The 17,300-nt window shown below is 43.1% G+C and overlaps 1 protein-coding gene across 3 annotated transcripts; it reads right to left on the bottom strand.

Moving 5' to 3' along the window:
- Positions 1–210: 210 nt before the first annotated feature.
- Positions 211–14,947, bottom strand: C11H5orf24 (chromosome 11 C5orf24 homolog). Of its 3 annotated transcripts, XM_074604367.1 has the most exons (3): positions 14,476–14,632; positions 4,486–4,915; positions 211–2,602 (listed from the first exon to the last, which is right to left on the bottom strand). In XM_074604367.1, exons 2-3 carry the CDS (start codon positions 4,910–4,912, stop codon positions 2,562–2,564), a joined length of 468 nt encoding a protein of 155 aa, XP_074460468.1. In that variant the 5' UTR covers positions 4,913–4,915; positions 14,476–14,632; the 3' UTR covers positions 211–2,561. The 3 variants fall into 3 exon arrangements, with proteins under 3 accessions (XP_074460468.1, XP_074460467.1, XP_074460469.1); XM_074604366.1 differs by having other exon boundaries at positions 211–4,915; positions 14,476–14,947; XM_074604368.1 differs by lacking the exon at positions 14,476–14,632 and adding an exon at positions 5,880–13,121 and having other exon boundaries at positions 211–4,915.
- Between the last annotated feature and the right edge of the window lie 2,353 nt (positions 14,948–17,300).

Here is a 17,300-nt window from a genome sequence, read left to right as displayed (position 1 = left end):
CCGGATTTTAAGTGAAATCTGTACAAGGTGTACCAAAACATTTCAGTGCCAGCTCCAGTCCCTTAACTCTGACTGAGACGTCAGGAGAACAAACAGCATTTCCATTTACAAGAGAGAAGCGCTAAGGCCATTGGTCTGGCAGCGCTGTCAATAAATTCTGGCTGCAGCCAGAATTTAAAAGCTACTAAAAAAAGCCCAGAGAAAAAAATGTTAGGTTTTAAAGTATTAACTTTATTAATAAATATACATCCATATGATGATGTAAATACAGATCATGAACACTACTCCATTCCCATACACATAATTGCACACGAGTAGCTCAAGTTCATGGACATAAAAACATACACAGTATCTAGTCAGGCTTTTTACAGCAGAGGATGGGGTGCTGATACTAGTTATTTAACAGATTACTGTCTTCCCCAAAGTAAACCTGTGGAAAAGTAAATGATGAAAGATTAAAGTATCAGAAAGTGGTTCAAATTTCAGATTACAGATTTATCTATTTGGGAAAAAAAAAATCACAAGGAGAAAGGTCTAGTCTCTACTAAAGTCATAAATATATTTAAGCAGTGTTAAAATATATGCATTAAAATAGAGAAGAATAAACTTCTTTTGTGGTCAGAAATGAAGTCTGCGGTTCAAAGTATTTATGATTGTTATCAACTGTTTTAACTGTCAACTCTAAGGATAGCGTGAAACATTATTATACATACAACAAAGAACAGCAGAGTCACAGCTAATGAAACCATCGGACAAATGACTTCACATTGCTCTGCCTTTTAAAGCTCTTCAAAAATGGGGGAGGGAGTTAAATTCTCATCTGAATTACTCTGTGTGTTGTAGTTCCAAGTAATTCTTTTCACAGACACATCACTTTTCACTGACAAGGCTTGGTTTTGTCCTGACTGAACTCTTAAGATCTTTCAGACAAAATGAAAATATATTCATTTGGAACAGAGATCTTTAATGGCTCTTGATACATAGTTATTTTGAGTAGTTCAAACTAAATCCAAGCTATAAAGAACATTGCTTTAATGACAAAGCTAACCGCTGATTTTAAAAATACTATCTTTGATATCAAAGTCAGCCACTTCTGATAGTATCTGATTTTCTTCTGCCAAAATACGGTGCTAGCATCTTGAATATGTCCAGTGCAAGACTTTATAGTAGCAAAATTATTTGGTTTTAAAGTTTAAGTAAATTTAATCAGAAACTGAATAGTAGTTACTATATGTATATTAAACAGTGAACTTGTATAGCATCATTAAGGAATAATAGCAAGCTAATACATTTCATTTATGTATAAATAAGACATTAGAAACTTGATAATTAAAAGGAATTATTAAAAAACAAACTTGACATTTAGATCTTCTGAACAGTGTTAACACACAACAGTGATCCTAGCTTATGAATAGCTGAATTATGATATATAATATAAAATAAGCAATTTACCTTACAAGTAATGTTTTTATACTATGGGGGGAAAAGGCCAGTTTTCCCATTGGTACTAATAAAGTTTAGGCATTAACATGCTGTTTCAGTGTTTGTCATGGAAAGAAAAGTGTTGAAAAAAAAAGCACAATGTATTCTGCAGATTATACATAGGAAAAGCAGAAATATTTGAAAATTCCACTTCTAGTTCACTTTGAATCTCTTAACTTCTTTTTTCTTCCCCTCGCTGCATGGCACCAGTAAAATAAAACATATAAAATAAACCAGCGCCGGGAAATGCCCAGCAGCGCAATTCTGGTCTCCTTGCTAAATCCAGAGTGCCAAGCAACCCATTAGACTCTCTGAACACTTTTCTACTGCTCATCATTTCACAATTGACAACGTTAATTGTTTTTCACTGGGATTATATTCCATCTGATCTAATTAATAAAAATGGTAATGAACAGAAATTGCTTAGATGATTTCATTATTTCATCAGCATACTTGAATACAAAATTCCTTCTACAAGCAGAACGGCAATACATCTGCATTATCTCCTGACACACAGCACAGCACCATCGAGTCGATGCACAAGTGAGAAATGGAACAGGAGCCAACGGGAGAAAGAGGAGGAGGTAAGAAGTGGAGTTTCTCCAAGGTACAGTGGTGACATGCAACACGTTCCTTGCCAGCGAGGTGTGACACTCCTGCAGTTACTACATTCAGCTGAAGAGGACTGCTTTCCCAGCTGAGTTCAGAAAGAACTTAAAGCAGTCTTTTGTTGAAAAATCATCTGATTAAAAACAGCCAATACAACACAGATCCTGAGGGTGAATTAACTCACGTTCGCATTTTGCATGTGTCAGAAGTTACATCGTTCTGAGAAAGATTGCTAAATTTCAGACTTGCGACTTTGTTGAGGAACAGAACGTATAACTGGATTTCATAGCTTCAGTGTGAAGAAACTATTGTTTAGTAGCAGTTTAGCTGCCATTAGTTCATCTATTGATTAAGGAGCCATCCAGTATAGTTGAGGTTCATTGTCTTAGTTGCCAGTGCATACACAGTTCCCCCAAAACAATTCAACACACCTATTGTAAAGTACAGCATAAAGTCCAGCTCAATATGTGTTAGGCATCACTGGAACACCTGAAGGCTTGCTGCTTTTTTCCTGATAAAAAAGGTATGAAACATGACATCTGTTTCTTAAGTTGTCATCACTGAAATCAAGAGTTCTCATCAAAATGACAGCAGGCCAGAACAGCATTTATGTTAACAAAAATTATCAGCATCATTACTCATTCAGCACAGGCTCAATTAACCCAAATTTTTCTGCTCCCCCAAATCTGCATACTCTCTATATTCCCCCTCCCTAGATACTTGAAGCTATAAATTTATCAAAATGTCATGTTATATGTGAAACAACTTAAACGTAAACTTTCTTCCAAATGAAAGAAAAAAGGTTTAATTCCAGCAAAATAAATTTAGAACAAACAATATGCAACATTGAGGACTGATTTTTTTGAAGTCTAGATTAAAGTCTTTTACACACGCACTCACACACTCTCTCACACTTAAAAAAAAAATTAAACACACCCAGTTGAAAAATGGAACATTTCTTTTGGAAGGAGGGAAGGTTTTAGTTTGAGTCAAGAAAGGTATTTATAGTTAACCAACAACATTTTTTTCAGCTTGCATGCATAGATGAATTACTTTATATCTGGGGTCTAGCAGTGCAGTAAACTGCATCCTGTTTGCATCAGCTATACAGTTTGCTTTTATAAATCATGAAAATGGTGTCCTTTGGTAGATATATAACCTTCCATAACTTAAATATAGTATAAGTGTCAAACAACGAAATAACTGTATTTCCAGGAATATCTGGCAAAACTAAGTCTGAAAACTTGGCAACAGTCTCTATTTAAAAAGTTTAATTTGTAAACATTATAGATTAATACTTTAAAAGCTATTAAACTGTCGCCACCTAAGCACAGATTTTAAAGGCAAAAAACAGCGTAAATAGCTATTTACAGATTTAAGAACATAGTGTTTAATATTAACCAAGTGTGTAACTAGAATGAACAGTACTTAATTTCTTATAAAATATTTCAAATTTCAAAGAATTATTTGTGGTTTGGTATATATACTAGTAGGCATTTCAAAATTACACAGCAGAATCCTGTAACAGCTTAACTAAAAGAACAGCTATCACCTAAAGGCAAATTAGCTTGTATTAATAAGGCGCTGTGAAGCTGTAATGCGCTGTACAAATGCTCAATTTCCTTTAATATTTTCAAAAATATTTTTGGAGTATTAGTTGAAATTGTCTTACTGCTACAACTCCAGAAACAAAAGCCACCTGAAATCAGCACTTTAAAAAAAGGTGGTTTTGTTTGTTTGGTTTTTTTTTTAAACAACTATCTATTTGAGGTCTGTAGAAGCTCCTGCAGCAGCAGAAAGTATAGCTTGTTGCTTTCTCTACCAGTTTTTCTTATCAAGTAATAACTCGCCTGGTTAAATTCCTTATTGCTGGATAGGCCACATCATGAACCAACAGCCAGCTAATTCTGTCCTCCTTATTTCAATTATTTAATGCGTAACTATACAACTAGATTTACCAGAAAGTGAATGTAAAAATAGGGACATGGACATTACGTAAGTATCGACACCAAGGCATACGCAACACTTCAGACTTGCCTATAAATTATGATTTAAAACCAACAAAACCCCCTTTAAACCAGTGCCCTCTCCACATTGCTTTAAGTTACTGAATTGCACTCCTAGGCTGTGGCGTTATTTGAATAAAAACAAAATCTAGGAAACTCAGACTTAGGCAAACACTACAACAAAATGCAAGAAACATGCCAAAATTCAGAGTAAAGCGGATTAGTAAGGAGTTACTAATTCCCTACTTTCATTCATTAGGCTGTTTCATTTTGCTACTAGTTTCACCAGCAGCATGTACTCCTCTGTTATGCACCATAGGATAGGGAAAAGCTGCACTGCCACACGTATAACTTAGATTTGCAAGCCGTGATAGAGCTTTAATGCTACCTGGAGGTCTGCCTGGGCTGACTTTGTATCCTGCTGCTTTAGTTGTACCCAAGGGTCTGCCTGGACTTGTCTTAAATCCAGCTGCTTTGGTGGTCCCCAGGGGTCGACCTGTGCTGGTTCGGTACCCTGCTGATTTTGTGGTCCCTGATGGCCTTCCACGTTTACCAGATCGGTTGAGGTTTTTCTTTTTCTTTAGTTCGTCTTTTGTCTCTATATTCCTGCCACTTGTGGTCTGCAAGTGCGATTCGTTCAACGCGTCTTGTCTCTGGCATGCAATTGGTTTGTGGCCGACCGCGTGGCCGTATTTACTTTGCTGCGTGGCGTACAAATCAAACTGATCAGCAGATCTCACATTGTCTTCATTAAGGCAAGAACTCTTGCCGGTCCCACAGAAAGCTGCATTACTGCTGGCAACAGGGTGCATCATTTTCTAACAAAAACAGAGAGAGACAAATATGTATCAATATAAAATAATACTGCAGCATTCCACAAATCTTTCAAAAGCTACCTCTATTTCTTAAAATTAGTCCAAACTACTTCGTCTATTTTTACTAAACAGTACCGATGTCAGTAAATTACTTTTTAAAATGAGTTTTATTAAGCTTTTGCTTGAGGTTTTGCACAGTAACTTGCACAAAGAGTTAAAAATGACAATTTAAACCACATATTATTCAGATAGGCATAATTAGGGAAGTACATTAAAGAACTGAACAAGAGCATTTCAGCAACCAAGATATACAATATCCGCTCACCCACCACGATTTCAAACCTTTCTAACTGAATCTCATCTCTTCCCTAAGGCCAAATCGTGCCTGAGAAATTTGGTGGCTGTCGTGGTTTAACCCCAGACAGCAACTAGGACCACACAGCCACTTGCTCACTCCCCTGCTTCCCCCAGTAAGGTAGGGAGAAGAAAGGGGAAAGGGAAAAAATAACCTTGTGGGCTGAGAGAAAAACAGTTTAATAGAAGAATAACAGAAGAAGAAAATAACAATAATAATGATAAAAGAATATACAAAATAAAGTGATGCAAGTGGCTCTCACCACCCGATTACCACTTGCCCAGCCCACCGCAAGCCATGATCGTGGACTCCTGTCCCTGGCCAAGCCCTGTTTATATACTGAGCACAATATCTATGGTATGGAATATTCCTGTGTCAAGCTTGCCCTGTCTATGCTCCCTCTTGGCTTCTATGGGGAGGTGAAAAAGTCCTTGACTAATATAAACACACTTAGCGACAACTAAAATAATGCGTGTTATCAGCATTATTCTCGTACTAAATCCAAAACACAGCATCTACTAGGAAGAAAATTAACTCTATTCCAGCTGAAACCTGGACGGTGGCCTTCTACAGCAGGGTTATAGCATTGGTAGATACAATGACATCATCTACCTGGACTTGTGCAAAGCATTTGACACTGTCCTGCATCTCTAAATTGGAGAGACATGGATTTGATGGATGCACCACTCAGTGGATAAGGAATTGGCTGGATGTCCGCACTCAGAGAGTTGTGGTCAATGGCTCGATGTTCAAGTGGAGACCAGTGATGAGTGGCGTTCCTCAGGGGTCGGTGCTGGGACCGGTGCTGCTCAACAGCTTTGTCAGCGACACGGACAGTGGGATCAAGTGCACCCTCAGCAAGTTTGCTGATGACACCAAGCTGAGTGGAGCAGTTGACACGCTGGAGGGAAGGGATGCCATCCAGAGCGACCTGGACAAGCTGGAGAGGTGGGCCCATGCCAACCTCATGAAGTTCAACAAGGCCAAGTGCAAGATCCTGCACGTGGGTTGGCATAATCCCAAGCACAAATGCAGGCTGGGCAGATAATGGCTAGAGAGCAGCCCTGAGGAGAAGGACTTGGGGGTGTTGGTGGATGAGAAGCTCAACATGAGCCAGCAACATGCGCTGGCAGCCCAGAAACCCCCCACAGCCTGGGCTGCATCCCCAGCAGAGTGGGCAGCAGGGCGAGGGGGGTGGATTCTGCCCCTCTGCTCCGCTCTGGGGAGACCCCCCTGCAGTGCTGCCTCCAGCTTTGGGGCCACCAACAGCAGAAGGACACGGAGCTGTTGGAGCGGGGCCAGAGGAGGCCCCGGAGATGCTGGGAGGGCTGGAGCCCCTCTGCTGTGAGGACAGGCTGAGAGAGTTAGGGAGATTCAGCCTGGAGAAGAGAAGGCTCCGGGGAGACCTTGGAGCCCCTTCCAGTCCCTCAAGGGGCTCCAGGAAAGCTGGGGAGGGACTCTGGATCAGGGAGGGGAGCCACAGGGCAAAGGGGAACAGTTTTAAAATGAAAGAGGGCACATTTAGATCTCGGGAAGAAATTGTTTGCTGTGAGGGTGGTGAGCCCCTGGCCCAGGTTGCCCAGAGAAGCTGTGGCTGCCCCATCCCTGGAGGGGTTCAAGGCCAGGTTGGACGGGGCTTGGAGCAACCTGATCTGGTGGGAGGTGTCCCTGCCCAGGGCAGGGGGGTGGAACTGGATGGTCTTCAAGGTCCCTTCCAGCTCAAACCATTCTAGGATTCTATGTTAAAAGCCCTATCTTTAGGACTGTAGAAGGGCGACTCTCACCTGCATGTTACTGTAGGATAACCCCAGTTCCAATGGACAAACTGACATCCAGCTGCTAGAAGCCACTTACGGTCACCATCACAATTACAAGCAATTATTTCTAAGCAAATTGTTTATGCTTATATCCGTCATATCAAATCCCTGCAGCCTATGTACTGGGGCAGAATCACAACGATTAATAATGTTACTGGCATTCTAAAACTTTTTAAATATTAATGCTTCTAAATACCAACTGCACAGGTACTGCCTCAGATGTCTTAATAGTGGTGATAGCGTAAGAACCCAGCAAGCCACTCAAGGAGCAACATCTTCACCCATTCAACTATATTGGTTCTACAACTTAATGAGCTGCAAATACTCAGTTTAAGATAATAATATTTAGCCATGCTGAAGACAAGATTAAGACAATCAATATCTGGCACGTCAGAGTATTTCTGTGCCCTACAGTCACGCTTAGGACACCAAATATTTCCTCCTGCGGTAAATTTCTCTAGTAGATAAGGTCTGGAAGATTTATTGTATTTTCCCTGCATTGGCTCTGGAATATCACCTACGGCAACCCAATTTAAATGCTACCATTGATTACTGAATTTGTTTGGCAGTTATAAATGTCTCCTCCCAGCCAGAGAGAAAGTCTGTTTACCCAGGAGTAAATCCCCATGCCCTTTTCTTACGACTCCCTGCTGTAACACCCAATTTACCTTGGCTTGTCAAATGCACATTACACTGTATGCATTACTCTTGTGCAAATATATGAATATGGTTTTATGTCAAATAGTGAAATTATGATAGTAATATAGTTTAAATATTAGATAGTTCTAGCAGAGATTATCTGAGAGCTACAATTCTGGTGTGTTGAACGGGGTACAGTGGAGCAAATGTGAAACCACTGTTATTGCAGGTGTTGACTAGTAAATGAAACAACTAAGAATAATTAGCAAGCCTGCGCTTAGCAAAGAACAAAGGAAGTAAGTTACAGGTCAAGAGACCAGACAGACTTTTCTGTGCAGCAATAAAAAGGAAGCTTAAAGTTTTCTATAATCACCAGTCAAAAAAATGTTACCTTCCTTTAACCCCACTAGAATAGGGTTTACAGTATCACAAAAAATACCTGAGATTTTTCATGATACATAATTGCAAACATAAGGGTTCTGATAATGTATTTTTGCTGCTGCAACAGTAAGCCCAGCGGCTCTGAAAGGCTATTCATCTGTTTGTTGATACACTAGAGGATACTTGGAGCAGTTAGCAGCATTCTTGTCTCAGTGCTCACTTTAAATGCAGGAATACTGGCTTCAGCCCCAAAAAGCAAGCTGCTCCGAGCTGGGCTGCCACAAAGAAGGATCAGTTCAGCTGCCCGGCATCCAAGGAACACACCAGAGCAAGGAGAAGGCACTGAATAAAGTGAGGGCGCCTGGTATTTCTCAGGAGACTGACCACTGCTCAGACTTGTTCCTGTCTATGTTACATTCTTATTCTCTGCTTTTTCTCTTCATTATAGTCAGAGGGATTTTTCCAACAGACACCATCCATCTTTCTTGGGGAGAACCATCGCAGGTACTCCTAGACAGTGAGTATATCCTGCTGTAACCGGCACACATTGGAGCTTCATCACCATATGCATGTGTTTTGTGTCTACTGCAATACCCCTGTGAGCTCTCCACAGACTCTAACTTTACACACAAAACCTGGTTGATGCTAGTTTACCTTCCATCTGGCAGCAGCCAGTATCACTCTAATTGATGACAGAAGACAGACATACAAATCATTAACTGTTTAAAATTTCTTACAAGAGGAAGCTTAAAAAACCCCACAATCTTGGTGGAAGACTGCCAACAGGATTGCTTTTATGCTTCCCCCCCACCTCTCTGCACCATTTTTCATCAAACCATGAAAATTTCAAGTAGTAGCCAAGGATCGTAGTCTGTGTTTTTTGATTTAAGACTTTTTTTGAAAAGTCTTAAAAAGAAAATCTGTAATCAAGGTTAATTACCCTAACATGGACATCTACGGCATAATTTTACTTCATTCACATTACAGTGGGGAATAAAAGAATGTAGTGAGTCTATCTGTAGAGTGGAAGCAGGCTTCCCGGCAGAGAGATATACAGTATAAATGAGAATTGGTATAAAATGCAAAGCTATGCCAATTTAAAAATCACACTCTAGCTAAGTTGTATAGCCAAACACATACAACTTTATGTGCAAGCATGCTTAAATAAAACCGTCTGGAAAAGTTTCCAGCAAAATAGAACTTACTTGTTTTAAACCTGTAAATAAACACGTAAAAGATATTTACATCAGTTTACTTAAATCAGTTTTTAAACTGATTTAACTGACTGGTTCAATGTGTAAACAAATAGTTAAGATGAGGCACTGCAGTAACAAAATTTAGTCATATTTCAAAAAGACTTTTACTGGAAAGTGGCTGTAGAGATTTCCTGTATGGATCCTTTTCTATCTGGTAATTTATTTCTATACAAATGCTGGGGAAGGGAGGAGACAACTGGATAAGCCAGCTTTGGGAAAAGAGAGGCAGCATTACAGCTTCCTGTGCAACGAAGCACAGAAGCTCCACCGCTGCTAGAAAGAGAGAAAGAAACAGGACCATCCACCCAGGGCCTGCATAGCTTTGCTGCGGAGGGATTTCTGGACATGGTAACGTCCCCTCCTTTTAAAGTATAGCTGCACTGCCGCTCTCCTGAGTGCCTGCGAAGTTAACCTGCTTAGGTGAGTCTGAGGGTTTGCTTTGCCCAGGTGACAGCCAGGCTACTGATTGGTCAATACATGACGTATGAGGCTGCCATTAAGATTTTTTATTTTTTTTATTTCACAGTTAAGCTTGATATCGTTTGCTTTCTTCTGCTGGGAGATGAAACAGAAACCATATTATAGGCAATACAGATGCAGCAAGAAACTGAAAAAAATTCACCTAATTCCAGTGATAGTATAGTACAGGGTTTGGACACAGACAGAACGCATCCTTGTACCCCTAAATACAGGTTAACATACCATGCAGTTCTAGCTTGCAACTGCTAAGGCTTCTGTTACTGGTATGGCCCATCTATCTCTAGGCTTGAAACTATACAGAAAATCCCCATTCATGTTTTGTTCACTACACAAAGTTTTAAGACCAAAGCTACTCAAATCACATTACATAAAAACACCCTCATGGGTTGTGACATGATGCTGTCATTAGCTTCCCTTTGCCTTTTTCATAGGCAGAGTTTAGCTGCCAGCATAGAAAAGATGAAAACTTTGACAAGCAGAGAAAGTATGCAAGCCCCCCCCACAACAGGCACTTGCTCATGAAATATTTTGTACTGAGTACTGGACCTGTGACCCATTATTTGCATTCAGCAGAATAATCAGTTCCAACATAAGAAGCAGGCAAGTGCTCCAGTCTCACCCACCCCAGCCTGCGTTCTGTAACTACAGCCTGGTTAGCACCAGAACAGACCTGACTCAGCAAGTGCTTTTCACTTCTGGTAAAACACGCCTGAATCAGAGCAAAATTGAACAAAACTGGAAGTACATCTGTATTACAGCTTTTCAAATGACAAATACCAGGAAAGGTAAACGCCTCTTGACAACAGGGACAACTTTGCTTTTAATGAGAGTTAGTATATAAAACCCACTCATTTTCCTGAAGTTTTCCACCACCAAGCTTGCAATGATTTCAGCAGGATTGACGGAGCTGTAGGAGGCTGCAGCAGTACTTTTTCATCATCATCCAACCTCGCTTACAGCCAATACATACAAAGTATAAGACATAGTACTTAAAAACACAAGCAGCTACAAGTATTATTGCTACACTACTACTCTGAACGTCACTTCTACCAATTAAAACCGCCGGAGCGGAGCACAGGACCAGCTCTGTTCAAGATCTCTGCATAAAGAACGCTCTATGCCACGTACGACACAGCAGCACAGGGGCTGCTGGCCCTGGGGAATACCAATAGGGCTCATTTTCTTTGCGTGGGGGGAGTTTAAGCAGTAGCAATATTTTCCCTTTCAAGATGGCGACAGAGATACGGTATTGGTTCTGCTCTTCCCTCTTAGGACAGCGGGTGCGAGAAATACTTTCATCACTCAGTTAAAAGAATGAATTATATCACTTTAAGTGTTCCTTTCAAGTGTCCCTTTTATTGTCAGCTCCTTTTCTATATGTTAACTCTTGCAAAAGTAGGGCCTTACCCAATTTTTAAAAACCGTAACTGCTTGTTTCACAATGCTGCACCTTGCCTTGAGTATTCCCATAAATGTAAATATTTTAAAAATACTAAGTATGAAATCCTATCAGTGGCACAACATACGCTGTAACACCTGAACCTACATTTGAAATCTAAGCTACTTCTGAAGCGAGATAACCAGTTTCTCCAAACTGTGCTGATGAAGCACTTTCCGCAGTTGATTGTATAATATGATTCTTCTTATCATCTGACACTAGGTAAAATATATTAAAAACACCCAAAATAAAAGAAACAATTTCTTTACAGCACTGACTCACTAGAGCTACTACATGACAACGTGTGACTGCAAATTGAACAGACAACATAACTGAAAACAGTTTATTTCTCAGTTATTCTTAGTGCAAAAGGACTAAGAAATTAGAGAGTTCCCCAAGCAGTACAAGAACTTACAAGTACGGTCCTCCCCCCTGTAACCCAGGGTCATTTTCTTACATGATGGAACTGAAGGGAAGAGTTATTTGGAGTTAATACACCCACCCCCTTCAAATTCCTCTTCCACAGACGTGCCAGGTGGAGGGGGAACCTTGCCTCACAAGGGGGCTGCGACTCCTGCTCCTTACCATGGACCTGCAACCCTGCTTTGTATTAAGGACGGAGATCAGCGCTGGTCTCACAAAGATTAGACATTGTCAAGCACTAGCTAGACTAAGAGTCAAGTAAACTGTGAACTTTTAGGGATCACTCATGATTTCATTGCAAAACCAGGCAAACAAGTAATTGTTAGGCTTTCTAACCTTAAAAAACAAATAAGTCATATCCAAGGGCAGAGTTTCACTAGATGCTACTAACATCAGCAAAAACGTCAGCTGACTTCTTCCCCCCACTCAAATTGAGATCCTATAACCATGTGATGATGCAAAACAGCACGCTTGAAAGGGTTAAGACAGCTTCACAAAAATTAAGGAAGATCACGCCAATGATTTCATTAATTGCGCATCTCCAGTTACACTGACACAATCGACAGTTTGGTTTCATAATCAATAGAAACCACTCTGAATCTGCATTTTTTCTGAACAGGACAATCTCACCCTTTCCTCTTCTCCCATGTTCCCGCTCCTTGTGCCAACACTAACTATTGTGCAAGGGCACAATAAACCAACACCGGGGATCTGACCCAGGTGAAAACTAATCCAACAAGAAAGCAAAGGCAACCGTTGACTGGCATTGAGGCAAGAGAGGAACAGAAACACAAACTTCCATTAGAAGCACGGAGACAGACTGAGGTCCCAGGTCAGCCTAAGCCGCGTTACCCGCTGGCTGCCACTGACCCACTCGCCTCTGGTCCCAGTTACTTAAAAAAAACCTAATCAGACCTCAAAAAGATGACTTTGACAACTTAATGGACTTAGAAGACCTGATTGAAGGGTACGACAAGTCCCAAACACAGCACAGGGAATGGAGGTTGGAGAAAAAAACCCACATACTGAGATGTGGGAGCGCAGAATCAAGGCAGCCATCAGGCCAGACAGACTGGCTTAGAGGAGTAAGGTTGTGAAACTGCACCTTGATTATTCTGTGGTTCTGTAATTACCGAACTTCAAGGCAATCCAAATATGCATATGAATGACAGAGCAGGTAGAGGTAGATCTTTATAAAGAAAGGATTATTAGTGTTTGTGAAATTGTCCGTTCACCTCAAGGAACTATGCCCAGGTAAACAGGAGCAGACCTCGCCGTAGCCTAGAACAACGGCTTTGAGGAGCTGGAAATGCTTATTCATCTCCGTGGGTGTCCTCGCCCACCCGCTCTTCTCCCCAGGGAACAGACCTCGCTGTAATCTAGAACAATAGCTCGGAGAGGTAAGAGGTGCTCATTCATCTCAGTGGGTGTTCTCACCTACCCTCTCCTCCTTCCCTAGCCTCCTCCTCCTCCTCCTCCTCCTCCCACAAAAGGAATCTGAAGCTTAAGAGATGGATCAAGCATCTCCTTCCTGATGGGCACTTCGACGGTGTTTCTCTGCAACAGGACTAGTACGAAAGGCTCCGGACACCCAAAACACACCCAAACAGAGCCACTGCAGCGTACTTAATGCTAGACCATGGAAAGACAAAGTCCACTTGTTGAATCTGTTCAACAATGGTCAACGGACAAGCACACGGGACTTTTTTTGTTTAAGGTTGCATCTAAAACCTGAAGGATACAGATAAAAAATGAGTTGTAAGAGAAACTGTGGCACCTGAAGACTGAAATGGAAATAAATCGTAATTTAAGAAATGTATTAACTGAGTGTTCCTCCTACTCTTTCATTTTAGAAAAATAAAAGCCATGTGGATCAAAATAACTGTTGCTTTCTTTAGCGAGATATCCAGAGACAAATGCATGCAAATTAAAGGTGCAACTATTCACTAATTAATTACCCCAGGAGAGCTATGCACAAATAAGGATGTACTAAACTATCTGTAACTATCTGCAAGGACACACACCATTCGCATGCATTATGCTAGGCGGCAAAGAGGCATGGAACGAACATTTTGGGGATTATCGGGATACCCTGACATGCAGCTAAACGAAGGCGTACACTAATTAGGTATATTAAGGAAATACACTTATGGACTGCGTGCACGCATTAAGATCCCACAGGCTAATACAGGTATGCTCTAAGTAAAAGCACTGCGTATCCACCATCCCCACACAGGAGAGCGGTGGGTGCTGAGGGGAATTAATAATTCCTGAGCAGAGCGGACAGAGGCCGGGCTGGGAGGCAGCAGGAGGGCCCAGCTTCACCTGAAGGGGCCAAGGGCCAGCTGAGGGGACAAAGGGGCTGCCACCACAGCCGGGGGTCGCCTCGCGTGTCACCTGTCCTGTGTGGGCGGCAAGAAACAGGGCCCGGCCCAAACTTCCCCCACGGCCCTCCCTTCAACCTCGGCCCAGGGTGCGGCCTCCTCCCGCCGGGGGACAGCGGGACGGGGTGGCGGTGGCGCAGCTTCCCTCCCTCACCCCGGAATGTTGCGCAGACTGGACCCGCCGTGAGGAGATCGGGGGTTCCCCCTCAGCGGCGGGGCTGGACGCGGCCGGCGGGGGAGGGGAGCGGAGCTTTGCTCCGCACCGCTCCGCTCCCCTCCCCCGCCGGCCGCGTCTCCATCTTGCCCGCCCGCCGCCTCCCACCGCACGGAGAAGGGGCCCGGGGAGGGGGGGGGGGGGGGGGGGGGGGCGCGGGCCCGGCCCGCACCTACCTGAGGGGATCGGTGCGGCCTGCGAGGCGGCGGACGGGCGGGCGGACGGGCAGGAGCGAGCGGCCGCCTCCCCCACACCCCGCCGGGCGGCTGCAGGGAGCGGCGCTGCGGCGGGCGCGGGCGGGGAGAGCGGGGCGCGCTCCCGAGCGGCGGGCGAGCCGCGGGGGCGCGCGGGGCGCGTGCGCGGGGGCGGGGCCGGCGAGGGGGCTCCTCCCGCCTCGCTGAGGCGCTCAGCCGAGAGAAACCGTCGCCATTTTGTCCAGCGGGCGAGAAGGCGGCGGGCGAGCGCCGGGCTGAGGTGCGAGGAGCCCGTGGAGAGCTGAGGCCGGCTGGCCTGCCTGCCCCCGGCTTGCTTTCACACATGAGATAAGGCAGGGCCGCCAGACAGGCATGGAGGCTGGCCAGGACGACATGCAGCAGTCTTGAGCACAGGCGAGTTGATCCCCATCACCCAGAGCCTCCGTGACAGGGCAGGGGAGCAGAGGAGGGGTTGCTGAGCAGCAGGGCCAGCACAGGGACATCATTCCTGTTCTCCACCTCAAGAATAGCATTATTCACATTCAGCTTCGCATCTGGCTCTGAAGGATAAATCACTTATTTTATTGTACAATAAAATAAATCCTACAACACGTCCTGTATGTTTGAAATACTGTAAAGGGCTAAGCGTGTTCCTGAAAACTCAGGATGCTTGGTGTTTCCATTACTTTCATTTGGATGGAGGAACATGATACTTTCCATCCCAAAAATACATGTGCTGCAATCCATTATGGAAGGATAAAGCTTTAGGACTGTATTTATGTATTAGGTTAGTTTTACTAACTTTGCAATGAAAACAGCAGCCATTTCCAAGGTAACTCATATGGGGCTGAGTCCATTTACCATTAGCCTCTGGCATCTTACAGCAGCAGCTCCAATGAAGTACTGTTGATTATTAAAGATTTCGCCCTACTTCATCCATCTGCATTCTAAAGAGTTTAGTAAGAGTGCAGGTACTGCAATGGCACTTCACTGTAAAAAAGGCTTTGAGTGAGAGCAGCAACTTCAACTACTTCCAATGAGATTGCATAGAAAGAGGAATTTTAAGTACCCAGCACTTTCACAATCTGACCTTTTGTCGTCAAGGTCAGTTTTACTGGCACAAAGTGACTGCCTGCTTTGTGGAGGGCCATGACCAATATGGGTTTTTATCCACATTTGTTAATGACTGCATCAGTGCCACTGTATATTCACCCAAACCTTCCTGCCCTCTCTTAGCACCCTTGGGCCACTGACAGACATACACCCTCAAATGACAGGGTCTAAATGAGCATGTAAGTCCTTAAATGACTGACATCTGAAAATCTGAAAGATGTTCTGCGCTATTCAGATGAAGTCTTAGAAAATAAAAGCAAGAAAGCCCAGGCAAAAAAAGAAGCTGCAGCTTTTACAAATGGCCAATTTTGTTTTTTTAAATATTTTCCTCTCCTGCTGTTGTTTGGGGAGCTGACTGCTGTACTCCAACCCTGTGATATTCCATTTCTATGATACTTGGAGCTCTTCAGGCCAAAAATTGCTGTGAAACACCCTGCCAAGACGATGGTTCAGTTTTTTGCCAGTGCTTCCTAATGCATGCAGGAATCCTCACTTGCAATATAAGAAAGCAGCAGGGGAAAGCAGCATTTATTTAGCTTAATTTAGCAAGTGATTCAGTTTATTTACGAACCTCATCTTTCTGCTGTTTTTAACTCTTGTTGGAAACGTCGCTGCCAATCAGAAGCAGGCGAGTTCGATACCTGTTTGGTATCCTGTTATTTTCCTTTTCGTATCTTCATCTGGAAGGTGGTGGAAGCCAGGCTGGGCTCAGGCTCCTGATTTACGTAGAAGAAATCGTGATCTCAACAGAATACAGAAGCGGTCAGATAATAGAGAAGAGTGAACTTGTAATTTGAAGCAGTGCAAGGTTCCACCCTGAGAAGCTGTGAAACCCGAATCGAGCTGTTGTTGAGGCTGTCACTGGCAGAGCAAGATCTAAAGGTCTGACCCTGGAGCTGGACGTGTCTCTGTCAGGGCACTGGGTCTGTGTCACTGCTCTGTGCTGTGCCGCAGCCAGCTCCCATGCCCACACCGCTCAAATACTAATCTGTCAGCGACAGGGGCTGGTTTCCTCATCTGCATGCTGTACTAATAAAACCAGGAACCAAGCACAAGATAAACTGGGCTGCGACCGTCTTGTTTCGTGAAAGCTGCCCAGGCCCTGAAGCACGGCTGTTACTCAGGTTGCGAATCTGCTTCCTCCTTTTCATTCTTTAAAGGACTGCTCTCGCTAGCAGTAGCAAATGATTATGTTAATTATCTGTAAAGTAAAAGATACAACGAAATGCCGCCCTTCCCCTTGGGCCACCAAATCCCATTCTCCTCCCTCACTGGAGATCTCACTGGTAGATCCAAATTTTCAAAGAGAGGAAGGGCCTAAAAGCACAAGTTCCTCCTCCCGCCAACGCAGAGCAAGCTGGGAGAATTCAGTACCGTAACTGCCATGTCTATTTAAGTATGAATTATTGGAGCTGATAATTTCTACAAATTCACTTGCTTGCTAACATGCACAGGCAGAGGAAATGGAGGTTTTAGTTAAGATTAAGGATTTTCATTAAGTGCAAAGTTTTCCTTGCTCGACAGTTATTTTCAGAACAGTTGCCTGGTGGTATTTATTGTTCCAAGAAACATGTTTGTGATGATAAACTTCGTACTTAGAATGGCCAAAGTATAAAGTAACTTAAGAATCATATGCTTACTCCACAGCAGGTTATTAATTTCTTAGCTCACTAGAACTACTTAGTTCCAAGATA

This window comes from Larus michahellis, chromosome 11, assembly GCF_964199755.1.
Source record: "Larus michahellis chromosome 11, bLarMic1.1, whole genome shotgun sequence".
Taxonomy (NCBI): domain Eukaryota; kingdom Metazoa; phylum Chordata; class Aves; order Charadriiformes; family Laridae; genus Larus; species Larus michahellis.
The sequence above is the reverse complement of the archived record's forward strand: the minus strand, read 5'-3'. Positions and strand labels throughout refer to the sequence as shown.

Excerpts from the sequence above, each read along its gene's own strand:
- C11H5orf24 (XM_074604366.1), bottom strand. The coding sequence starts at position 14,838 with ATGTGTGAAAGCAAGCCGGGGGCAGGCAGGCCAGCCGGCCTCAGCTCT. Across the intron at positions 4,916-14,475 it reads GGCCGCACCGATCCCCTCAG|AAAATGATGCACCCTGTTGC; the intron begins GTAGGTGCGGGC and ends TGTTTTTGTTAG.